At 40.8% G+C, this 26,320-nt stretch overlaps 2 protein-coding genes across 2 annotated transcripts in view; one reads left to right on the forward strand and one right to left on the reverse strand.

The window, feature by feature from the left end:
- slc7a10a (solute carrier family 7 member 10a) overlaps window positions 1–3,214 on the forward strand; it is a 31,981-nt gene extending 28,767 nt beyond the window's left edge. The window contains exons 10-11 of the mRNA XM_061042482.1: window positions 1,039–1,216; window positions 1,317–3,214. Of these exons, the coding sequence (XP_060898465.1) occupies window positions 1,039–1,216; window positions 1,317–1,417 (279 nt within the window). The 3' untranslated portion in view covers window positions 1,418–3,214. The remainder of the gene's footprint in view (window positions 1–1,038; window positions 1,217–1,316) is intronic.
- Window positions 3,215–4,860: 1,646 nt separating this feature from the next.
- Window positions 4,861–23,677, reverse strand: lrp3 (low density lipoprotein receptor-related protein 3). The gene is made up of 7 exons (XM_061042404.1): window positions 23,462–23,677; window positions 18,154–18,292; window positions 17,862–18,067; window positions 15,290–15,906; window positions 13,531–14,003; window positions 10,542–10,674; window positions 4,861–10,332 (listed from the first exon to the last, which is right to left on the reverse strand). The coding sequence occupies exons 1-7, from the start codon at window positions 23,523–23,525 to the stop codon at window positions 9,475–9,477; spliced, it is 2,490 nt and encodes an 829-aa protein (XP_060898387.1). The 5' UTR covers window positions 23,526–23,677; the 3' UTR covers window positions 4,861–9,474.
- Between the last annotated feature and the right edge of the window lie 2,643 nt (window positions 23,678–26,320).

Genomic DNA, 26,320 nt, shown 5'->3' on the forward strand with positions numbered 1-26,320 from the left:
AATATTAAATATTATAAGTCATGAAAATGAATGATAGATACATGATAGATGAATGTAACATAATTATTTCAGGATATGTAACCCCTGTGTGTGACGGCTGGAGAGACAGACAGCACCATCTGCTGGGCAATCGCAAGAAGTACAAATATTAACATGCGCTTAACTAAACTTTAACTAACTAAACATTTTATCTAAGTGTATTTAATTTTCTAAGTTTACCATGTGTAGGCTGATTTAAATATTCCTCTCAAGCTCCAGTGTTTTTAAATTTCATTTTTACATTACAGCACATACTTATATTGAATCGTTATATTCAAAATGTTAAATTGAAATGTATTGCAACATTCAAGCAAATACATTAAATATCAACACGTTTCTTATAAAGATAATTTTTTTTTTAAGTTAGCATTGTGCTAAGTAGTATAAAGTCCTTATTTATGTTGGTTTTTTCATCCATAGGATAGAATACAGCAACAGGTTGTGCAACAGTTAAAGGCTTTGCTGATAAAACATTTTTAAATTATGAATTCCACTTTCACAACCATGCTCCTTACAACCTACAGTAATTTCAGTTCCTTTTTCTTGACATATTCCTCAACTATGCATTATGTATTCGTCGGTGTCTTGCTGGCTTCAATAGGATTATGGAAGGCGCCAGGATTTGTAAAAACTAGTCATTTGGTGCTCTCCGAAGTAACGAGCTGAACTTGACAGTAACACGGCCTCCAACACAACCAGGACCACCTAATACTACAGGACAGTATGAGCATGGTGAATAATACTAAATGTGTAATACTACTCATCGTTCAGTAACATCCCATGGGCAATATTTATATTAAATATTCTTTACAATAATAATCTTGTAAGGTGCAGGTATATCCAAACCTCCTTTAACTGGAGATACAAACTTTGTCGTGCAATGACAAAAAGAGCGTTTTCATCTGTTCCACACTCCTCTCAATTCAGGTGCAAGAAAATGAGAAAAGACAATCAATCCTCAGGATTATGTTTGATCATGTATGTTTCTGTTCTGTGCAGGTAAACCTGTTGATCCCCATCGCCTACATGGTATTTTGGGCAGTGCTGCTGGGCTTCAGTTTGTATTCTGAACCAGTGGTTTGTGGCCTGGGAATGGTCATCATGCTGACTGGAGTCCCAGTATACTTTGCGGGTGTTTGGTGGAAGGACAAACCCAAATGGGTCTACAGGATAGTCGGTGAGCTGGTCTTTGGAAACTGTACAAAACACAAAGAATCTTTAAAAGGAAAAAGTCATATATTAAGAGTATGTCCCTCCTGTTGTGTTCTGTGTTGCAGAAAAAGTCACATACGTGGGCCAGAAGGTGTGTTATGTGGTGTTTCCTCAGCAAGACCCTTCAGAGATGGAACCCCTCACTGCCTCCAAAGCCACTGATTGATCAGTGCAGCCAACCAGGACTTCCACTTTTACATCAACATCTGTACTTCCAGTTTTTTGTGTAATAGATTTTCACATTGTGGTCAGTTTTTGAACGGTTGAGGGATGGTTTTCGTCCGTGCTCCTGCACAGTGCAAAAGAAAAAGATGGTTATACTTGGGGCATTAGTTTGTTACGCCCTAAAACTGCGCCATGTGTTTTTATTTTATTTGTTGGTTTGATCGTACCTTCTTTTCATTGTCCTTATCTGTGTGCCAATGTTTTCTTTCCATCTTTATCTTGTGTTCTGCTCACTCAAGGAACCTGTCTTGTTCTCTATTTCCAAGATGTGCTTCTTTTATAATTGAACTAAATCCTTGACCTAATGTGCCTTATGAGATGTATATGTTGGTTTAGTGTATTGGTTTGTGCGGGTATTTTGATGGCGTAATAACTTGTATGAGGTCAATATGCAAGCAGACTCTGCAATTAGCAATACTTGTCTATTACTGCTGCTGCTTTCAGCTCTGTTTCATTAACCTGATGTTTACCGTTGATGATGAATATCTCTGTGTATCTCTGCCTGGCTACAGTATCTGTTCTTTCTTTCGGGTTTCCAGCCCCTGCTCTATTTGTCCTTTTGATTGCTCTATCACCACTCTCTCCAATGAGAAACTGTAGGTGCCTTCCTGTCACCCTTACAGGGATTATCTACAGAACAACAGCAATACCAGCATTATGCACAGCACAGGAGACACAAGACGATGACGGGAAGTTTGTGGCTGTTTGGAATCGGCTGACCTTCTCAGAAATATATAAGCTGCATGATTATGACACGGTGACCGAAGGTTCTTCAGGTTTTATATGTTCACCCGTCGCTCTGTCATTGATTTGAGATTTGGGTATGTTCTCATCTTTGGGAGTGACACTGTGAACTCTTTCAAGGTGCTTGCATCCTAAGACAGTCACTAGATTTCTCACCTGATATCATGATAGGGTAAATATCACTGCCCGTTTGATTGATAATATCTACAGAATCCACATTGACACATAGAAGGATGGCTGGCTGTGGGCTGGCTGTGGCACTTGTGCTTCGGCCTTCTGTCTTTCTAAAGACAAAAATCCACTACGATTACCCACAATGGCCAATTGACTTATTCAACTGACGACTTTGAAAAATATTGACATCATATAGTTGAACTAAGAATAGTCCAATTGATATACTATGGACTTTCTGTGCTCTAAGATATCAGCTTAGTTCTGTAAGCATCTGAATGTTCCCAAATTATAATAATTCAAAAGATGTCTTCACAGAAGTTGTGGTACTATTACCTTAACACAGTATGTTTAATAACTGTGCTCAAGAGACTTCAATGTTTACATGTATTTGGGAAACTTCTCTTATCGCACTTGTCTGAGCTGTTTATGTTTATGTTGTAAGAGAACATACAAAGGTGTCTGCCAGAGGACTTTTTTAACGTGATGAAAAACCAGCATGTTGAAGCTCCCATTCATCATTTTGTCCTTCTGCAGGCCAGCAGATACTGGGAATTTCCAACATCATCATATCCACGAAAGGAAACGCACACTTCCAACAGTATATATGACTATCTGCCATGTCCAGGAGCTGTTAGCTCAGTTGAAATCTGTAAATACTATGTAAACTGTTACAGGTGCACCAGACTCCTACAAAGACCACATTCCTCAGACATGTTACATACTGTACAATTGATGGGTGTACCTCTGTTTTGTAAAAGAGTGTCAAGATGTAAATTCATAACAATGTAATTGCTTATTAAATATAGCAACTTTAAAAGAATCATTGTATTATTATATACAGTCAGTTGGTGTTACAATAATGGAACCTCACTTATTAAGCCTGTTTCAGGTGAAAAACGGTCAATTCATTCATTGTTGTGAAATGCTAACATGCTGTATAAATGAAGTGGAAGTATCCTCTTGACTTAAAAAAGAAGAAAATGTGGGAGAGCGCGTCGATTTAATGGCTAGTAGATTTTAAACTTTTTGAGATATGCTGAGAAGTGCGATACAACATATTGCGATTAAACTTTTTTAACTGCATAGTATGTCCATAAAGAAACTAAATCAAGAACTGTTTTGTCACTTCTCACTCCAGTCTTTCGATTTGGGAGTCGAGCCCACAGACTGAGCAACACTGTGATAAAAGTAAAACCCTGTAAAAGGCTGCTTGTGATTGATTTATCAGGGTTTTTCTGTCTTCCATGCGTATTTTTAAATCAATGATTCGAAAATTCACCAGAAAACAGGACTGCTTGAGGTGCTATGCTTATGAAATGGCTTAATGGTCACTTCCAGGTGCAAAAAAAAAAAAAAAAAAAAATCTCAAAGTGTGAAAACGTAATATCACATACCAAGGTTAAGTCCATGCTCATACAATCTAAAGTGCTAACACAGTAAAGGAAGACGGTGAACATGGGGAACAATTTGGCGTCATAAAACATATGCTGATGGTAAGATTAAGCTTAAAAGAAGTTATCTGCCCAAACTTAGCCACGACCTCCCGGAGCATGTACATATTTAGCATTTAGCCTTAATAACTGCTCTGCCCCCAGTTAACCATCATTTGCAGTGAGCATGGCTGTAGACTTTGTCCAAAGGTGGATAATTACTACAAAATAAGTAGTGTCAACATACTAACAGAACATTAAAGGCTTTATATTTTCAGACTTAAATGTAATATAAATCAAGTATATCCTCTGAAAATAACTCTGTGAGTCATGACTGTCTACAATGGGTGTAACACCCGAGTCCCACTGTCTGTGATGTTTTCAGAGTTTTCAGAGTCCTATCTTCACTTTGTTTACATCGTCGGGACAGCCAGCTGACTCCTCCCCTCACGTATAAAAGTTGTTTAATTGAGGGACTAGAGAAAAGAAGAATAACATACTGTACTCACTGCTTAACTGTGTTTCTAGATCACGCTCATTTCAGGTAAATTTACATGCAGTGTGAAGATACGAGCATAATAAAGATCGCTAGCATTAGCATACTAACACAACAATGCAGCGTGAGTTGTTTTGGTTTCATGCTGGTGCTCAAGGGCGACATCTGCTGGATCAAAAAATCGCATATTAAGCCTTTAAAACACTGAGTGAATAAATGGCTTGGAACCAGATTTACTTACAAACTCAATGAGCTCAACATTAGCATGAATATAGCATTAGCATAAAGCAAGTGCTTCACCTCCAGCCTGCCTAACAGAGCCGATAGCATGTTAGCATTAGCAAACATAACTACTGTGAGGCGCCCCAAATGAAACACAGAGCAGTTAGCATGGCTGTAGACCAGATGCAAAGGTGGATAATGACTACGAAATAAATGCTTTAAAAAAATAAAAATAAAATAAAACCTAAAATGCAAAAGTCTAAAGACATCTGACAAAGAATCAAGTGTAAGCAGAAATAACAATTCTTAACAAAATGATAAAGACCTTGAATTTTATTAACTGCAGGCACAGGAAAACAATGACTGACAAACAGATAGCTGGGCAGGATTTTGACAAGCAAACCCCACAATATCATGGTGGTTTTCCTTTTTCTTCACAAAATGTACAAATGTCCTCAAAATGTGAGAAATGCTTTAAAAACACTCAAGACTTCTGCCTTTGTGGATGACAAAGCTTCAGTCGAGTCGTTAGAGAGAATGCAATCAGATAACCTTGTTAAGAACTTACCAGTGACCCGGGTCCACTGTTCCCCTGTGCATACACATTAAAAGTACAGTCATGTCTCAGGTTTATCGCATAGTACAGTGATTAAAGTAGAACAATTGACAAACAATAAGAAGACCTTCACATGGCTTCTGCTCAGCAGTTTAAAACAACTTAAGACAAACCCAGAGTACAGAAGACGTTCAAATAAAACTTCTTGTTCTGTGACAGAAAAAACAAAACGCTCACTGTAATAGCATTATTCTCTTTGTTTGTTGGCTGAACAACCTTGAAGCAATGGATTTACACAGATTATCATTTAAATAAACAGGTGATTCACTTGAATAATAAGTATTTAAAAGACATATTCTACTTTCCACAAATCCTTTGCCACAATAATCCCAGAGATTCTTGACACAGCAGTGCACTACAACTTTGATCAGTCAGTTGTACCATTCACATGACACATCATACATCTAATGTCCAGATACACGGACAAATCTAATCTCTTTCAAGATGTGAACCACAACTTTGATCTGTGAAAATGTCCGTTATATTTACAGTAAGAAGGAACCATTAAGGCATTGTTCACACACTTGTGTACATTACAAAGCAAATAAGGATGTACATTCTGCAGATATGCAAATGTCTTTTCAAACAACGTCGTAAGTCAAGTATTCAATGTAGGACAACAGAATTGGAACATAAATAATGAGGTAAGTACATAGAAAAAGGACACAAAAGATGCTAAACTTGTATTAAGCATTTCACAATATGAGCTTGAAGGGAAAGAAGAAGATCGCGTGAGGATATATGGGAATATCTCAAATGGCACATAACATGTAGCAGCCTTTTATGACAAAACTTCTATAAGAAGGAAGCTAATGAGGGTAGCATGGCACATTCAGCTCGCTCAGAGGAAAAACAGCAGGACATGTGTTCATTTAAAGAAACCTGACTGCAGCTAGAAATCAAGTGGAATTTGGCTTCTGGTTATTTCCTGTACTCTACAAACCCTCGCTTTGTGTTCTGACTTTTGCTATTCAGTCTCAAAATCCTGCAGTAGAAGAGGAAGAAAATTCAACGATTCTAACAAGTGATACATTCTTTATAAATCCAGCAGTGATAACGTACAAGTGTCAAACCTCAGAGAGAAACAAGCTTTACAAAAAAAGTCAGACACAGACGTCAAAGTTCATTCAAGGTAAATGCTTGTCAAGGCAGAGAGAAATATAACGTACAGGATCCCCCCAAAGAAGACAGAGAAACAGAAGTCTTTGTGAAGCATCCTGTTGTAGAAAATCCCCCAGCATAGAAATGACTTTCTGAGGGAATCAACCAGCATTTAGTCTGCAGACAGCAGCACTGGGAAGAGGACTTTTCAACAGTTTTATATTCTGTGTCCATCATTTGTTAGATGTTAACATGAGACATTTGTTGCATTGAATTTAAATCAGGACAGACGCTGAGTTCATTTCAGCGAGAACATTTTACCTGCAGGGAGAAAATGCAGGTTTGATTTGAGGAGGACAGGGGGGGCTGAGCAGAGCTACAGGCAATACACGTTCATCACAACCTGTTTCCATCCACGTTTGTTTTTTTAAAACTTACTTTAAAAAGCTGAATTTAAAAATATATCTAACATGGTTCTTCATGTTATTTTCAAGGGGTGACTTGTGTGTTTTAATTGTTTAGAAAAGAGTTATATGTGAGAACATTAAAACATAAACACAGTGACAATCCCTAACTGCTCCCCTGCTATTTGCGTAATGTGGGAGGGAAATCAAATACAGAAAGCATGTTCTGTAAACTTCCCCAATGTGGGATAAATGAAGGTTATTATCTTATCATCTTATTCGTCCCTGAGTGCAGGATGAATCATCTAATGGGTTAAAATGTTTTTGAGGGAACGGAAAACCCCAAAACATTACTAACATTAACTACTGAACCACGTATATGTCAGTGTTGAGCCTTTTTGTAGCCTGGAGGAGAAATCAGTAATAGACATGTATTAAAAAAATAACTGAATTAGCTTTCTTGGGAGCTTGAAGTATAACACGTACAGTTCATGTTGGATATATACTCACAAAGACCTGGCATAAGTGAACCAAGTGAAAACAAGTTACTTTTTTTGGACAGGAACAAACATGGGTGTCCTTAGATGACTAGATCATTACCACTCTAATGTTGTTGGGACAACAGCCTGCATTCATTTTAAAGCATGAAGCGTGAAACGGGAGAGACGGCACGCTTGATTCTGTTTGAGGGTAACAAAATCCACTTGCCGCCACCTTTAAGGGTAATTTGTTACCTTCAAACAGAGTCAAGTTAGCTGCTGTACATCATGTCCAGTGTTTGTGCTAAGCTAAGCTAATCAACTGCTGAATGCAACAGTATGTGTACATTTAAAGGTCACATATTATACTCCTTTTCAACAAGTTCAAATAAGTCTCAGGGCTCCCAAAAAACATGTCTGTGATGTTTCTTGCCACAAATCCACACCAAACCTGTATTTGACCATGTCTTTAACCCCCTTTTATTTCAACTCTGCTCAGAACAGGCTGTTTCTGTGTCTGTACCTTTAAATGCAAGTGAGCTGTGTTCAACCACAGACCCTCTAGAAGGACTTTGGTGGCTTGGGCTTTCTTGTACCATGCTAGATTGTTTACAGTGAGAAGGCAGAGCAAACACCTAGCTGGGGGAGGGGTTACTGCTCTTTGTGATGTCACAAAGGGAAAATCTCCAAACGGCCTGTTTGACCACACGTTTTCTGAAAAGTGGAGCAGGCAAAAGTCGGAGAGGATGAACTTTTCTTATACTTGGGGGGATTTGTAGACAGACAAGGGGCACGTATTAGTGTTCGAAAATCATGGTAAAGTGTTTGCATAATATGTGACCTTTAATGTAAAGAAATGTGGGTGGAATCACAACCAGAAATCCCAAAATGTAAAACTTCAAAGTTGTGTTTAAAAGAAAAGTTTGGTAGTAGTTATTATTTATCTTTAAATAAAATAAAACGATACTACTAAAACCAAGAGAGAGTTTATCTTCCAAACAACTATCAGTGTACACTGATGTCCCTTATTTATCTGATGACGTAGAGCTCTATTGTTGTGTGATTAACAATTTAAAACAACATAAATGAGCCACATCTCTGCACTGGATGACATCTTAACCTTAGCATGAACACTATGGTCTGTTATGACCCCTTCCCAATTGATTGATCAATCACCCCTTTTCAACCATCATGAAACAAGGGGCTGGTTCTGGGCTTGTTCAGAGCTGGTTCAACTTGCGAAACCATCTAAAGAACCGGCTTGCTTTTCCACTGCATACGTCTCTGATTTCCTGGCAGCAATTGTGCACCGTCTTCAAGCACAGTAACAACAACAACAACAACAACAACAACAGAGGACTACAGCATCTTAGTTTCAAGTAGTGCTCCTGGCTTTGCAAAACTAAACTGGCATTCAAACCAGACAGGGTCCAAATGATTTGTTCTGCTCGTCAGGATTGCTATGTACAACGATTATGTCGTGGATTAATTAGAAGTAATCTGCAGCTGAAAAAACATCAACTAATGCACAATTTACTCCTCTTTGAGACATGTTTACTGACATTTCCTTGTAGTGCTGGGCTCTTTTTTTGTTTCCTTTCTTGAAAATGAAAGCATACAACCAGACTTGGGAAGTTTACAGTTGTTGAAAGTTGGAGAAAATCCCTGTTGGTTTTGGTAGTTTTGTTTACTTGAGAGTAAGGCAAGTAAAAATATAGCCATGTTTACCCTTTAAATCAACAATAAACCACATGAAGGAATAAGACTCGCTCCACCTCATACAATAAACTGTGAATAAGACCAAGTGGAAGATAATTAATCAGATAAATTCCTATGGGATTTTTTTAAACAGGCTTTTCTGGTTCACAGTATAGAGCGGTGCATAATGGCTCTGGGTAACAACTCAAAGGCTGCTTTGGCGTTTTAAGAATATTTTCCTATCTTGTTTTGGTTCTGGAGGCCAACATTTAGATTTTTCGGGAACAAGTTATGTAGATCGGAGATTTTCTAGAAACGGGTCGTGTCTTTGTTCTATGTTGAGGGAGTCAACATCACGCTCCAGTTTTAATAAGACATTTACTTCAAAAGACAGAACTTAAGAACTATCAAAGCTGGTTTTATTCATTGTAGGAAACGACTGCATAAGTATGTTTTTTGTGCATGTGCAGAGTTGTATGGATTATAAACACATTTTTACTCCATGAGGAGGGCTAAGGTAAGGGTCTGACCTCCGCATCTGGTGGGGGCTTCAAGGACACTTCAGCAGAGCACATTTTGCAGACAGCAGGTCTCATCAGACTGAGGGGGGAGGAGATGATCTTCCTCAACACTTTTAGCATGGCGTTGTCTCCCTCCCTGAGTCCCCCCCCTCATCACTGAAGGCCCTGCTCAACCTGCACAGTCTGCTCTTTTCCTCCCTCCTCCCCTTGCCCCTGTGGCTCATTTCCCTTCTCGGCAGCTCCACAGTGAAGTGGTTGTCGCTGTCCTGTCCTTTCACAGCAGAAGAAGACGAGGGCTCGGAGGGTGAACTCACCTCCCACCCGTGGGTCAGAGGGTGGGAGACCTGCGAGCTGCTGGGAAACACAGAGGGGGAGATAGGGGACAAGGGCCCCAGTGGGGAGTAACGTCTCAGGGAAACACCCTTGAGGTTCACAGCAAGCTCTAGAACCAGTTTCCTAGATGCACGAGGGGGGCACGGGGGTACAGAGGCTTCCTGGGGAGTGAAAGGGGGTCCGCTATGGGATGAAGAGTCACTTTGAACAGGGGTGGGGGGCTCAGACTGTGTAGCCCTGTTGCTTTCCCTGCTAACAGGCGACATCTCCTCTGTCTCTGGACTGTCGACAGAGTGAAAGGAGAGAGGTGACGCTGGGCTCTCGGGCGAGCAGGAATGCAGGTCCAGCCCCGGCATTGTCCGTACATCGACCTCATCCCCGGACCTGACTCCAGACCTGGAAGTGTCCCGGGGCCCCTGCACATTGACAGTATGGTAGCTGTGAAGCCCCAGTGTGATCTGCGTCGGTCCAGGGGTGTCGAGCAGGGGGGCGTTGCCTCTGAAACGCCCTCCGCTGTGGAACAGGCGATTCCAGAGATGCCCTAGACGCCGACGAGAGGAGGACGAGGTCGTGCGCCTTGTTGAGTGACGTCTGATCTGTCGACGCATCGCTAGCCGTAGGTTCTGTAAAACAGAGGCCTCGGGGACAGAGAAGAAGACAAGGAGAGACTATGAATGTCTTTCTATCTTACCTTTTAAGTAAATCGTTTGTGTTTAGAGTCTTGACTCTGGTTGAATGGTCATCTGTTAAGGTCATGAACATCATACTGTTGTAAGGGTTAGAAAAAGTTCACAAAAGGTAATAAATCAAGGGTGTTTAAAAAAAATCTGTTGTATAAATGCACTACCTGCGTGGGGTTGTATACAGGGAAATCCTCCACTGGGGGAATAAGACCCTGAGCAATGAGCTGTCCGTATGAAGGGGGAGCCTCTCTCTGAACAAACTCGGCCTCCATGCGAGTCATCTGAGTCTCAAAAGCTCTGAGAAGGAGAAAGAGAGAGAGGCAAGGAGGGTGGACAGGCGGCAGGAGAGAGGAAAAGAGAAATACACAGCAGTTTAGACAGACAGATGGGGCTTTCACACTTGCAGAAATCTCCTGAAAAACTCAGGATATTTCCCAGAGGAGCTGTAAATGTGAAAGCAAACAGCTGAGTTTTTCGCTTGGACTTCACACAGAGTTTCTCCGGCCAGACCCCTGGTATTTCTATTTCTAACCAAGTAGTTCTATGCTTGCTATATCTGGAACAAACTCCCAGAAAACTGCAGGTGTGTTGAAACTCTTCGCTCTTTTTTAACTTTAACTCTGCACTGTAACTTTTAACTCTTTTTTTATTTAAATTAATTTCATTTGAATTATTTTTTATTTTAACATATTTTCAGATTTTATAATTTCAGTGATTTTTTAATTTTCTATTTTAATGTTTCTTTTCTTTCCTCTGTCATGATGCTTTTGATGTCTTGTGTGAAGCACTTTGAATTGCCTTGTTGTTGAAATGTGCTATAGAAATAAACTTGCCTTGCCTCATTTATTCCGCAGCAAGTCAGAGTGGGCTGATGGGAGAAAGCCGCAAAAAAAAATCCTCCGGAGAATTCACCTCAAGCCAATAGGAGGGGGAGTGACATTTCTATACTGTTGCTGCTGCATGGTGCCTAAAGTGTCTGCACGCGACCACTACTACGATCTCTGTGCACTTAATTAAACGGCTGCATTATGTTTTCTGTTCATCAGTTTGTTGTTCTCCTCTCTTTTGTGGATGTTTTCATTCCATTGGATTACACATAGCATTGATTAAAGGCAAATATTGTCAGTATAGCGTCGTGTAGCGGACTCTGTTTTTTTATGTCATGTTTTCTTGTCACAACCGTCCGTCTTTTCTGAGACACTGTAGAGCATAAAAGAAATGGCATCCCGCCAAGAATCTCAACCCCTCTGGTCACCTCATGTCCATCTACCACCAGCTGACACCTGTCCATCATCTTTCTCACCCATCCAACCCTCATTTTGGCCCTCCTCTCTGCTTACCTTCCATCCCTCTCATGTCACTCACACAGTAACGAGTGGGAGTTGATGTTCTTTGAAACCACATGCTGTATAAGATGAATCACTTTGATGCCCGGGACATACTGCATGCATGAGCAGCGTGTGACAGCTATCTCCTGTAACGTCTGTGGCTTTAGCTGCCAGGGTGCCCACACAGTTAAGACTGTCATCTGTTCTGCTGCAGAGCTGCTGCTGCTGCTGCTTTCCCTTTACGAGGATTCTCTTTATTTTTGGTTAGACAAAGAAGACACAGTAGTCATATAGGAAGATTACAGCTCTTTGTGCATGTCTATTTTGTGTGCAACAATACTACGCCAACTTCTCCATATTAACTTTAACTTTAAATCAGTTATTATCCTGAAGGCATTTAGATCTGCAGCACAACTGAAAAGATACTTAAAAGACAATATCTGAAACACAAACACAGAAATTTCAACAGCTCAAGTGATAAACAAAGATACTCAAACCACACTGAGCAGGAGGCTGAAACGGTCTAATCTAATCTAGGTATAGAATCTAAAAACAGTCTTATCCTTTATACTCATCAAACACAGCAAAGTAACACAGCTAATAGAAAACCCTGGTATGCCTCATTGTTCTAGACATTCTGAAACGAGAGGGAAGGAGATTTACTGAAAGTGGGTGGTGAGGACATTTAAGGATTTACTGAGCTGTACTAATAGCATGCTTTACGAGCTGGTATGTATGTAGTCTCAGTGACGTCACCAATTGGTTTCTGAAGGAGGACCTATGAAGCCCAGGATGTTCGGTCGCCACGGAAATGTTATCTTAGCATTACTATAGATCAATCTAGAAACAGGCAAAGAGGTGGAGCTGCCTGCTATCAAACAGCTACAACACTTCCAGTCAACTAAGCCATGCCTCTAATTATGTAGATGTATTCACAGCTCTTACACTTATTATTTAAAAACAGATGAGTTATGAAACCAAAAAACACAAATAAAGAAATGAGCTATAACCATCAAATTTATATTTTTGGACCTGACTGTAAACATCTTTACAACATCTCAGCTTTTGGAGCAAGCCTCAAGGAACTGCAGTTTTTTTTTTTGCACCTTTAAATTTGCTTCTTTTTTTAACACCAGAGATTGCTGCTTGACCCCAATCACATTTCTTCCCACTTTGTCCAACATTGCCAGACTCTGCCAGACTCTGCCAGACTCTGCCAGACTCTGCCAGACTCTGCCAGACTCTGCCAGACTCTGCCGTTTATCCCTTCTGGGGCCCTGCTTGCAGGTCCCCCATCCTCACTCCAACTTTATTAAAACAACACCAGTGTTGGGATTTAAAAAAAAAAGTGATTTATCACCATGGGTTCATAGTTCAAGATTTTGTATATAAGAGTAACAATCTCAACATCCATATCCTGAATGACAGTGTGAGTAAGGCGGGGCTCTGACCCTCAATAAATAACCATGTCTTCAGTATTAGACACCATTGATCTTAAGGTAACAATCTTTGCACCTAGCTCTAAAAACAAAGCAATTCTAATGCAAAGAGCCATTGTTTTTGGTTGCTGTTTCTTGTATCGCAACAAATCCCAGAAATAATAGGTGGGAATCCTAATTTTTCTTCCTATTGTTTTGGGCTACAACAAGGACTGCTGCTTGAATTGGCGCCTAAATTAGAAGAAAAAGATTTCGCTACATACACAAGCTGCTCAGGCGTGAAGAGCGGACCAGGTTAACTTTAATAGAACAAAGTAAAACAGAAATACAATAACATATGTAGTGAATAGGGGGACAAGTAAAAGAGGCTTCATAAAGAAGCTCACCTGTACTCTCTGTTCCTGAGCGAGTGGAGTTTGAGGGCACAGCCGAGGGCGATGACCAGCAGGAGGCTGCAGACCAGACTGCCAATCAGAGCGGCCGTGATGACTTTCCTGGGCACTGCAGCCATGCAGTCCCTCTCGTCGCTCCCATCCAAGCAGTCCTCCTGCCCGTCGCAGCGCCACGTCTCAAAGATGCACAGGTTCGTCCCGCAGTGGAAGTTTCCGGGTTGGCAGTCGTAGCAGTTCATCTCGTCCGACCCGTCCGGACATCTCTTCTGGTTGTTGCAGCGCTCGGAGGCCGGGTAGCACACTCCGGTGCTGCCCTCGCAGGGGAACTCCCCGTCCGGGCACGTCGGGCAGGCCTCCTCGTCGCGGCCTGACGGGCAGTGCCAGTAGCCGTCACAGCGTTGGCGTTCAGAGTAGCAGCCCTGATCACTGCCACAGGGACGCTCGCCAGGAAAACAGTAACCTTTGACCTTGGAGAAAGGAGAAGTTCTTTACTATCTGGACACAAAGGGATTTTTTAACTTCTCTTGTGTTGCACCAAGAGATCAATGAATCTATCACACCAATGAGAAGGAGTTAGAAAAGATAGAACTTTAATTGTGATGTTAAAACCGTGGTAAGTAACATAGCACAAAATACTCCATACAGTTTTCAGATATCTGTACTCTGTTAAACAATGTTTTACAACATACAGCATCTTCTTGAGGGAAATGAACTTTTACCTTTTGTGCATTTTAGAAACCTGATTTTAAGCCTCCCAACCTCTGTTTGTAACTGTTTTACATAAGTGTGTTTATTTATTGCAGTTTTGTACTCAATTTTAGCCTTTTTTAGACTCATTTTAGCAGTCTTGTGTTATCTGTCCCCTGTTTTTTCTTTTAGATTTAATGTCTGTTTTCTAATTATTTCTGTAATGACTCGATGTCATTGTAAATGAGGGTTGCCCCTCAATGATCTTTCGAGTATAAATAAAGGTTGAATTGAATTTTATTCTCTACTTTCTAACACACATGTTGAGTGTCCGCTCCTAACATCGTCATCACAGCCTCTTTACTTTATCTGAAACACAGACTCTCCACCTAACTTTTTATCAATCTATAGGCAAAGCGGTGGAGTTGAGGCGGACATTTAGCCTCCTACTGTCTCGAGTGTCTTGGGATAACACTTGTTATGAGTTGGCGCTTTACAAATAAAGATTGATTGATTGATTGATTGATTGATTGATTGATTGATTGATAGTAAACACGTCCACAAAAAGAAACACCTGGTGTATGCTTTGTCCAAAAAAAACTGAAGCAATATGTATGAAAGTGACACTGCCAACATTGCAGAAACATAGAGCACATTCACAGGAGCAGCTCATCCTCCAATTCAACTGATCCTCACACTGAAGCAAAGAAAGTGTTCAGTGATTTACACATTATTGTATTGTTTTACTTGAAGTTAGAATTAATAACGTTAAATATTCTCCAAATATAAAGAGCTTCTGTTAGCTTTCCACAGAGACAGTTGATAGAGACGTCCATCAGAGAGCTACTTTTTATTTGTCCTCCTGTCAGAGCCTGAACTTTTTCACGTTTACTTCAGTAAATAAGTCGAGTTTGTGGTTTTACTTTGAGTCTTTTGTACTCAAGTATCTGTGCTTCTAAAGAATGTGTGTGTATTTGTAAGCTCTAGTTGAAAGCTCAAAGCTGTCTGAGGCGATTAAGATGAATTAAATCTAAAAATAGGATGTGATATACTCAGTGTGCTGTACCTGGTATGTGGCATTGAATCCATGTCCTGGGCTGTGAGGCTGAGCCATGTACAAAACACTCATCTGTCCCCGACTGGACTCCAGCAGAGCCGGACGCCTGTTGTTGTGATACGACAACACCTGTAGGAGGTGCTCCGCCCGCTGCAGGAGGCCATCGTAGACATGCAGCGAGTCTTTTGGGCCCAGCTGCAGGTCCAGCTGCAGCACTATGGGCTTAGGGTCCTGTGTGTCCAGCAACCAGGAACACCTCAGCTCCACCACAGCGCTCCTGTTGGCGCGGAAAAAATCCGGGGAGGCGAAGGAGCCGTAGAAGTTCCCCAGACGTTTCCCGCAGGTAGTGTCGGGGCAGCCCAGCTCGTCCGTGCCGTCGTGACAGTCTCTAGCTCCGTTGCAGCGCAGAGAAGCCGGCAGACAGCGGGTGGACTGAGCCTGCGTGCACTGGACCGAGCCGTAGGGACAGAGGCCGGGCTGGGCTTCGGTGGGGGGAGGGGAGCAGCTGCGTTCATCGGTGGCGTCGCCGCATTCGTCCTGACCGTTGCACTTCCAGGAGCGAGGGAGGCACTTTCCATTCCCACAGAGAAATTCATCGGACTGACAGCTGCTCTGACCCAGGTGACCTGCAGACGAGAGAAAGTGACAGACTCCAACACCAGCAGCTACTAACTAACACTTAGCACAAAGATTCACACTCAACTAAGGAAGACATCTTTACAGGTAGCTGAAAGAAACCTTAAATACATTTGAAGTCAGGATGGAAAAACCAGCAATGTTATGCAATATTTCCCAAATATATACAGTATCACCAAAATGAAAATCCTAGGGGCCGAATCCAGCCCTTTAATCATTTATGAACAGTAATACAAATGATATAAGAGCAAGAGAAGACTTATTTCTTTAATTAAGAGACGTTACCTGTCACACACACAGCCGTGAAGGGTTCATGCTCATTCCTTTGTCACTCCAGTGTTTGTGGTTATAAAAAGACCATCATTTAATTAGCAGGCTGTTTTAGCCCTTTTGTTAGTAACGTCTATTGTTCAGCACAGAAATGCATATTTTATAAAAAAAAAGGCTTTAAACCCAGGCTGTTTGAGCTGAGAGGATTTCACAGAGCCAAACTGAATAAATGACTGTGTGGATGTTTTTTAACACAAGAAGATATAAAAGTCGATTGCTAACACATTTAAAATTCTCATCTTCAAAGGTCAAACACAGGAAATGTGAATGAGCAGCTCTTTGACGTTCAACTATTTCTCAAAACTTTAAAAAAAGGTTGTATAGTAAGCCTGGTCATCAAAGTGAGTGGACTGTATCCGGACAGGGTTCACGTCTTATGTGTTTACTTCAGAGCAGCCAGGCAGCCTATCCTCACTTTCTAATTGTAAATTGTCTCGGAGAGAGTCAATATAAAAGTCATAAAAAGTGATTATCAGTTATAGTACACAGGGGATAAAGCCTAGAAATTAAAAAGTCATAACCTGATATTAAAACAATAAAAATTCTTGTCTTTCTCTCCTGAAGCTTTGAGTGTGACCTCTAAGGTGAGGTCATGTTTCCTCACAAAGTACCCCGAGCTTTTAGAGCCAGGAACTGCAAACTCCTCTCATCACGTCCACTCAAGACCAGTGAGAATTAGAAAAAGTTAATCTGCTGATGAATAAAAAAAAGATATTGTAACCATGACGCCTTATAAAGCTACACTTAATCATTGTGTGACGCTATTTCATGTCAGTACACGCTGTCCTCTCTCAGGAGGACATGGACCTTTTCCCTCAGTCCATCTGTCACACACTTTCTTCTCAGACTTCTCCGTTGCCTCAAAGCTCTATATACAGATACAGAAAAAAAAAACAGTTTTGGAGCGCTGGTTTAGCTCAGTGGTTAAATCCTACGTCATATGTACGGAGGCTACAGCCTTCAAAGAGGCAGCCCCTTGTTCAACTTTAATTCAACACATGTCATCTCCCACTCTGTCTTCCCTGTTTTAACTTTATCTACTGTCCTGTCCTCTCAAGAGAGAGCACAACACATAACCTTAAAAACACCACTGGTTTCTGGTTTGCCTGAAATGAATGTGCTGCGCCCCATCACCAAAGTTCTTGTACTTTTGGGAAGTCCTTATTTGAGCTGCAACTTTTCAGGTAAAATAAAAAGCCCCCGGAACATGATTTAGTCCCTGCTTTCTGCAGTTTAAAAGGACTGACTTCCCCTCTGGTTCCTATTCTACTATGAAAACACAGCAACCTGTGGGGATGGCTAACGGTGTTACTCTGCAAAAAGCCTGAAGTCACAACATGCTCCTCCTTGAGCTCATTAGACCTTTAACTAATGCTCATATTCTCACCTTCTGGCTGAAGAGATGAGAGAGCAACCAAAGTATTCCTTAGTTGGTTCAAAATATCAATAAAAGCCCTCACACTGAAAGCTTTGGTAAATTATGCTTCAGCTTTACTAAAAATAATTTTTAATTGTTTCTTTTTGACACATTCTAAACTTGCATATTTTGATGATTCAGCTGAAGGATTGGTCCGACCTCTGACCTCTGACCCCTGACCTCTGTGGTCCAGCTCACCTCTGATGTAGGAGAGTCGGAAGCCCTGAGCCTGCCCGGAGCCGTTAGCCTGCGAGTGGAAATAGAGCCACACACGCCCCCTGGTGGAGATGAAGGGCGGGGGTAGCGTGGAGCCACACAGCCTGGAGTCCCCGTTCAAGGTTGGAGTCAGCAGCAGACAGTCTCCCAAACAGTTCCCAGACTCCGCCATGTCGAAGTTACGGAAACTAGAACACGACATGGATTGTTTCAGGCGCTTTTATTAGCAGGAACACATCGCCTGTGATCTGTACGTGTGAGGAGAAGGTCCTACCTGATGGTGATGACCTCTCCCTGACCTCCCTGGATGTGCCAGCTGCAGTTTACTCCAGGGGGGTAGTTGAGAGGCCAGGAGGGACTGTAGATCACACCTCTCCGCTCTGTGTGGACCTCCATCCGCTCACTGCAGCCTGCTGGGGGAACAAACACACAGATTTACACGTTGGTGTTGTCGGCCCTCCTGAACTTGCCCCTAAAATGTCCCTGATTTGATTATTCCACATCTCCCTCGCAGCATGAAGTTTTCCTGGTCTTGAGAGAGGGGGGGGGGGTCTCAGCAGGTGAGCCATGACATAAAAAAGACGCTGCCAAGTGGGCGGACAAAGCCACAGTCAGACACTGTCAGTCCCCTTAAAGTCCAGTTCATTTGACTAGTGTGAGTGCCCTGATCCGTACTCAAGCACGGGACACTTCCTTGGACCTGGCATGCTTGGAAGAGGTGTGCTTGGTACAGTTCAGACACGAGAACAAACATGAAACGTGGAACGCCTTCTTTATCTTTTAGTTTTTTAGTTTAGTTTATTTGCACATGTTTTGACAGAAGAGTCAAACAGAAAATTAAAACAAATAAAAAATAAAACACATGTGCAGGTGAGGTAGAAACCCATGAGGGCTTATCTCAAAACCTCACCTTAAGAGATTAAACAAAGTTAAGATAAAATACAGTAAAAACAACAAAGTAAGAATATTTACTATCACAAATAAAATGTACCCAATTGAAAATGACATACAAACATTGAAAACATAAAAATAGAGCAGAACAGGACATACAGTATGTAGACAATATAACAAAATCAGGACAATTCACTATTCACTACAAATCTTTCTGACATCCAGAAATGTCTTATGTATCTGACTGTGATGACTTGTTGTTCCCCAATGTGTGGACGCGGACTTGACCGCGTGTCCCTTTTTTATTTAATTTTCTGAGTCCGCCTGTCTCGTACACTAAGCACCCTTCATGTCCACGTAAAGCCATGCCTGTGTTTAAATGGGACGTTATGTAGGTTAGTCCTGCCTCTGTATCAATGCTATGTGTAACTGGGCTTATTTGCATGATCAATAAATGAGCGGAGAAGAACACACAGGTGAGCAGAGAAGTGTAAGAAGCTGACATTACGTGCATAAACTGAAGGGACTTATTTACAGATTTTATAAACATTTCTAAGTGTAACAGATTCATTGATAATACAGATAATTACTCACTGCAGTCCTTCATTCAAATAAAGGCAGACATTTTTTTTTAAAAAGCACCTGAAGAGTCCATTTCTGTAGATAGATAGTCTTCTTGAAAAAAAAGAAAACTCCATGAAAACTTGCTGGTTGGTGAGAGCTGAACCTAAAATCAAACCGATCTTCACTTCTCAACTGAACCTGTACAGAGACGATACTACTACGCTGCTAACCGGTCATCAACATCAATTGGTGGTTACTTTTCCTAACTTATACCTGCTGTGTTTTTACATTGGCTTACCCTGACCTCACACAGACATTCAACTAGAGGTCTGGAAGGAAAAGTTTGGGTAAAGTTGGGTTTCAAAAATGTGTTTGTTTGCATAACACACATGTAGCTCACCCCAATATATTTCAGGACATTTTCAGGAATGTGAAAACAAATTTCACTGTGTAGTGGCAGCACTGACACATATTCCAGTATTATTACCCTTGGGACGAGGATGACTCCACAACAGTGTAGAACTATTTGATCCAGATCTTTTGTCTTTGATCAGCTGCCTGTCAGAGGAGCTCTGTGCTGATCACATGGTGGTTTATAAACAGAAGCAGAAGCAGTCACACCTGGAGCCAAGGCAACAACATCACCTTTTACTCCTGGGAACAACACAAAGTGTGAGGTGGACAAGAAAAGCACCAACAATATCACACAGACCTCGAGAAAGAGCAGGTGATGAATCCTTTAGCTCTGCGATACGAAGAAAGCAAGATAACGCTTTGTATCACAGCTGTTTGTAAAAAAACAGAGAAGTTCAGATGGAACGATTTTATTTTTCTCACATCAAGAACAAGGCGTGGGAGAAAATCAGAGATGCATCATAGTGTTGTTATATTTAGTGTGGTAGCATTGTTTCGATACACAGATGTCAACTGATAATAGTTTTATTTGATTTGTCTCTGGTGTATAAATTAATTCATTTTCAGGCACCACCACCATCAATACTAAAGGGAGAGCAGGGCGTCAGCAAGAGGTGACTGTTCAGCTACACTTAAGAAAAGTGCTTTGGAATAATCAGCTTTTTCAATGAGAGCCACAGAAAAGTGGAACTCAATTCCCAAATCAGAGGCTGCACAGGAAATGTGGGCGAGAGAGAGTGCGGGATGACATGCACCAAATAGCAGCAGGACCGTGAGCTGAACCTACCTTTGGATAAAACCATCTTAAAGAGAACTTTCTGTAGTTTTACAATGTAGCCAACTCAATGTGATATACTGTTTATGAAATGTTTGCATTGTTTGTATTGTAATCTATGTTTTTTCAGACCACATATTTGAATTGGCTTTAAAGTGAACTCTGTTCATATGATAGTCCAAACAAAGGAGGAAACATTTCTATGTAGTTTTACATCAAAATATTTTCCTTGGGAGAGGTATCGCCTCGTGCAGCCTTTCCCAAACTTAAAACTGCCGCGGCCCACTTTGATATACAAAATGACTCCGGGGCCCGTTATAAAATAAAAGTTTTGACTACAGCTATCACTTTCAGTTTGGGTAATTTATTGGACATTACTAAATGATATTATGGAAAGAAAGACACAAAAGTTTACTAAACATTATGTCCATGAATAGTCATGACACACCTTACTAATCCCTTAAAGGGTTGACTCATGGTAAATCATCATTATTGTGATATTTATTTTATTTTTATAATTGGTGGAGGGCTTTTCGCGGCCCACCTGCAGTACCCACACGGCCCACCAGGGGGCCACAGCCCACACTTTGGGAAGCACTGGCCTAGCGGTTATCTCGTGTCTCCATTGAACAGAGGCTATAATCCGTGGCTGTTGGTTCAATTCTAACCTTGGCCCTTTTCTGCATGTCAGCCCTGACTCTCTCCTCCTGACATTTCCTCTCTCTTCAGCTCTCCTATCCAATAAAGGCAAAAAAGAAGAGCCGACCGATTAATGAGAAACCGATAATATCGGCCGATATTAGCATATCAAGTGACTATCGTATCGGCTACTTTTATTGCAGATATGTGCTGATATTACTTGATTCAGTCAAAAATGATTACTCTCCAGAGTGTCAAGCAGTGATGTACATACATGCACAGTTACTTTTCAGTTGAGTGACCATCTTATCTTGTGTTATATAACTGCATATGATTGATCAACACAATAAAAGTGTATATCTATATCTAGCTCTACAGATCCAAGATAGATCTAAAAAAAGATATCAGCCAAAATATCGGCCTCAGACTTTTTTCTCTCCCTCATATAAATATCGGTATCAGACCCAAAAATCCCATATCAGTCGGGCACTACAAAAAAATTGAAATAAATGTTGCCTAGTAACAGATGTTGAGAGGGCATCTTTGGGGACATCATTTACAGCTAATGTAGCAATGGGGGCTCAAGTGATATCCAAACCCTAAAGAGAACAAAAACATAAAAGCGACCAAGTTCAATATTAATCACAACTGCAGCTTCCAGCCGCAGTAGAAGAAGACGCTGTGTAACAAGCCTTTTAAATAAACACAACCACAGAGATAACACATAAACCAAATGGCTTTTAAATGATCGTCCAACAACATGGACACACAGCAGAGTCGGCTCGGATCTGCTGAGTGTGTGTGTTTGTTTGGAGCTGTCTTGATGAATCAGTAAAGTCAGCAGCAGAGAGAAACAAGGGGGTGGGGGGGGGGATCATTGAGAGCTCAGAGATGATATCGACTACATGGACATGAATCTTAATGTTTAAATGTGCTTTACAGTGATAGGTTATAAAACAGCATGTCGTCTTTTCAAACCTACTTTGCTGCTCAAATGTTTGAACTCAGATCACAGCTACGGAAGCCCATAGCAGACATGTATCCATACATCTTATTTAGACCAATTTCCCATCATAACAGCTTACTTCAGGTTGTTTTCTCCAGATGTTGACTTATTGTTCTCGTTATCAAATTTCCCTTTTTTTTTCCTTGAGATAACTGGATAATTATCCGGCGATCTAAAACAGATCATACAGATCAACATAGAACAGGAAGGTGACTGTGATCACCCACTCTTTATGAGGTGAGCTTGCCCTATTTCTTTGTTTGTTTTGTTCTTTTGTAACTCCGGGGAATATGATATACGTAAGCCAAGATCTCAAGAGAACAAGTGGAGATAACACAGAGTAAATAAAATGTATGGATGCAGCATGTCCTCTCAGTGTTTATTTACACAGCAACAGTAACTAAGGAGAAAAATAAAAATCACTCTTTCCTCAGCAGTGGAGGCTGTGTGCGTGTGTGTGTGTGTGTGTGTGTGTGTGTGTGTGTGTGTGTGTGTGTGTGTGTGTGTGTGTGTGCATCCATTGCGTTTTGTTTTGAGTGTGAGGAGATGCCAGGTCGAACAAGTACTGACAAGTTTTTTGGGAGAGTGTGTCTAAGGATGTGTGTGATAAATTGTTCTGAAAGTCTCATCTCTCCTTCTCTCTGGCACACACACACACACACACACACACACACACACACACACACACACACACACACACACACACACACACACACACACACACACACACACACACACACACACACACACACACACACACACACACACACACACACACACACACACACACACACACACACACACACACACACCTCTAACATCTACTGCCATGAGTTGGTTTGCAGTCTTCTTTGCTTTCATGCCAATATAAGTGCAGGATATGATAATAGAGAGCGAGGGAGGGGAGGGGAGGGGGAGGGGGAGGGGGAGGGGGGAGGGATTGACTGTCTGCAGAGCAGCAGTGATGTAATGCTGATAGCAGCATCACATTTGTGAAAGAGCATCCATGTTTCCACACTAACCCTGATCGTTTACCCCCCCACAGATCGATACCTCCCGCAGGTTTCTGCAGCACCAGAGCCTCATCATATGTCCCTCTCCGATCACAACAAGAAAACAGAGTGTCTTCACCAATCACATCACTTTACACAGAGTGACACCGGGGGAGACTTCCACTGCTGTTTGGGTGTGAACATCATGTTTTATAGAAGATCTCTGCACGGATTGTGAAGATATGTGCACAGACATGTAAACATCAGAGCGGTGTGTGGATGCATTGTTGTGTCCTCTCACCTGCACAGAGCAGAGCAGAGCGGATCCACAGCACCCCGAGCAGCAGCAGCTCCGTCGGTCCCATGGCTCCAACAGGGACTTCTTCTGCTATGATCTCGGACACGATCTCTGCGGTTTGTTCGACATCTGAGTCCTCCAGAGAGGCTCCTGTGTCTGTTTTCAGCTCAGGTCCCCCCCGTGGAAAAGCATTGTGTCCTTTAAAAGCGAGAAAATACAGTCGAGTTAAAGGAAGCAAACCAACACGTTCCGGTCAGTGCCTTCACAATAAAAGCAGAATTCAATTATCAAATGAGGTGACTTTAAAAGCGTCTGTAACCCACATGAAAACATGTCTGTTTAAGTCAGTTTTTGCTACTCTGTAATTATTTAACATTTGTTTTTGGCCTAAACCTAAGTGTCTCGGAAGCTGTTTGAAAACAGCATGCTGCCCTTTTTGGAAGTGAAGTGAATCTTTGTGTAAAATGTAAAGTTTTATTAAACATTTATTTATTTTTCATTTATAAAGTACAGTGGTGTCCAAACTTTTTTTCTTGCGGGCCAACATTGTCGTGTTAGAATCGCTCGCGGGCCACAGGTTTTGTTTTTTTAAATATAGTTGAAAAAATAGTAAGTCTTTGTAGATCAGAATCAAAAGGCTCGCTAAAGAAACCCTTTAATAAAAGGAAATCAAATATTTTGATTTCTTCGTTCTACTTTATTAGTTTTTGTCTCAGAATCAAGCCTGTAACGTGGTTCATTTCTTTGGAAAAGCTTTCTGCATTTAGCTCAGGTCATTAAATGGTTAAACAACAGTCCGCTTGTTTGCAAAAACTTTGCATACGTTTTTTTTCATAGTTTACAAAAGAATGTGGAAAATAGTAAAAGCTGTAGATTTAAAAAAAACAACAACATACATGTTACTGAACATTTTCTATTTTAGGAATATTGTTCAGCCCTTGTTAACATGAAAAAGAAAAATAAGATAATGTGCCAATCTTAATCAAGGCCTCGGGCCAAAATCTTCTGATTCTTCATTTGAAGTCACGGGCCGCAAAAAAAACCCTCAAGGGCCGCAAATGGCCCTCGGGCCGCACTTTGGACACCCCTGGTATAGAGAGTCATATGAAACAAGTAAACCAATGCCACACACTACTGTTTTTATAGCTTAAGCTAATTTGAAATGCGTGTCGCTAGATGTGCCTTTGAGAACCTTCAACAACAGATACACAGGAAACAGTACCAAACAAGCTCAACGATAACAATACAGGACACAAAATATCATACTATAAAACATGAGTGAAACATGAAGCACAAGATCATGCATGACTACAAGTCGACTGAGTCTTCTTAAAAAAAGGGTTTCAGATTGAGTATAAGATGACCCCAGACCAGATCCAGTTTCATCTCTGCAGGTCTTCTACATTTTGATCCCCTGAACAGAATAAGCTGTTTGTCCCGAGTGAAGATTTTATGAAAGGTCACTTTACAGTCTCCATTAGATGCTCCACATGTTACAGAGCCTGCTACTGTGTGGAAACACATGGTCAATGAGCACATGAGGAGCCTGACGATTAAGAGCACATCAAATAAAAACTCAAGCTCAAGTTAAATCTTTTCCAGTAACAAAAGCTCAAGTCAATGTGCCTGTTTCATTGTCTAACTTGGTGTGTTTGAGAAGGCCCCTCTTCTCTTCTCTCAACACAGGAACCTCCATTCAGCGCTCTTATTTATGGTTTGTACGGTAGTGATTTCATAACATAACACCAGATGCTGAAACTCACCACATGCCGAGTGAAATATGTTTAACTTTAGGAGGAGATCTTTTCTTTTGTTTCCTTGCACACTACAGACAGCTGCTTGTACTCAACAACGTTTAATACTTCTATAAAGGAACACATGGACGTTCTGTTTTGTATTGTAATGATGTTTTTATGTAGGAATATTTACCTCAGGGTTTGAAAACAACACATGAGCTAATTCTTTCCCAAGACTGTCACTCTGATATTAATAGACTTACCTGTCAGAGTGTCAGAATCAATACATGTGCAATGACCCTGTGGCATAAACATCCTTGATACTTGTACATAGAGTATTCTCATTGTTTAGATTAGCCTTTTCATTCTTTTAAATTTAACCACATTCAACACAAATCATTGTAGCTCTCTGCACAATATACTATATTGACCTATCTCATGTAGAGTATATAGCTTTGATCAAAATACCTGTAGAATACATGGCATCATACAAGATTCAGCAGTCTTTGCACTCTTCTTCTTTGCACTGTAAATTGTCTTTCTGAATAGTATCTGTTTCTTTTATCATTTCACTTTAATGTTTTTGTATTTATCTGCTTATGCATAATATACCTACTAAGTACACTACACTTATATTTCTTGTTGCCTACCTGTCAAAACAAAAATTGAAAATTTGAATGTGAAGAGCTACAATAAAATAATAAGGCAGGGGATGACACAGTATAATGTCTTTAAATCCCTCCTTAAAACATACTTTTATAGCTTTTATGTGATGTCGTCTTCTTAATGTCTTTTCTTACTGGTTTTACTATTTTTATCTTCTTTTACTTCTTACTGTCCTTTTATTTATGCTCTTTATTTATGCTCTTATCTCGTATTTATGCTCTTATCTCGTATTTATGCTCTTATCTCGTATTTATGCTCATATCTTAACTCCTCTTATGTTTTAACTTGGTAATTTCTTATCTTACTTTGTCTATTTATGTTTTATATTTACTTTAATTTTTTATTAATATTATTGTTTTTTTTTGTTTTTTTTTAATCCTTTAATCACTTGTTTCTATTTCTTTTCCTGCTCTTACCTTCTTATTGCTGTTATCTTTTGATTTGCTTTTATCTCTTTTAG

Source organism: Labrus mixtus, chromosome 1, assembly GCF_963584025.1.
Source record: "Labrus mixtus chromosome 1, fLabMix1.1, whole genome shotgun sequence".
Lineage (NCBI taxonomy): Eukaryota > Metazoa > Chordata > Actinopteri > Labriformes > Labridae > Labrus > Labrus mixtus.

Excerpts from the sequence above, each read along its gene's own strand:
- lrp3 (XM_061042404.1), bottom strand. The coding sequence starts at position 23,525 with ATGGGACCGACGGAGCTGCTGCTGCTCGGGGTGCTGTGGATCCGCTCT. Across the intron at positions 18,293-23,461 it reads CTCTGCTCTGCTCTGTGCAG|CAGGCTGCAGTGAGCGGATG; the intron begins GTGAGAGGACAC and ends TTGTTCCCCCAG. Across the intron at positions 10,333-10,541 it reads CTGTATACAACCCCACGCAG|GCCTCTGTTTTACAGAACCT; the intron begins GTAGTGCATTTA and ends TCTGTCCCCGAG.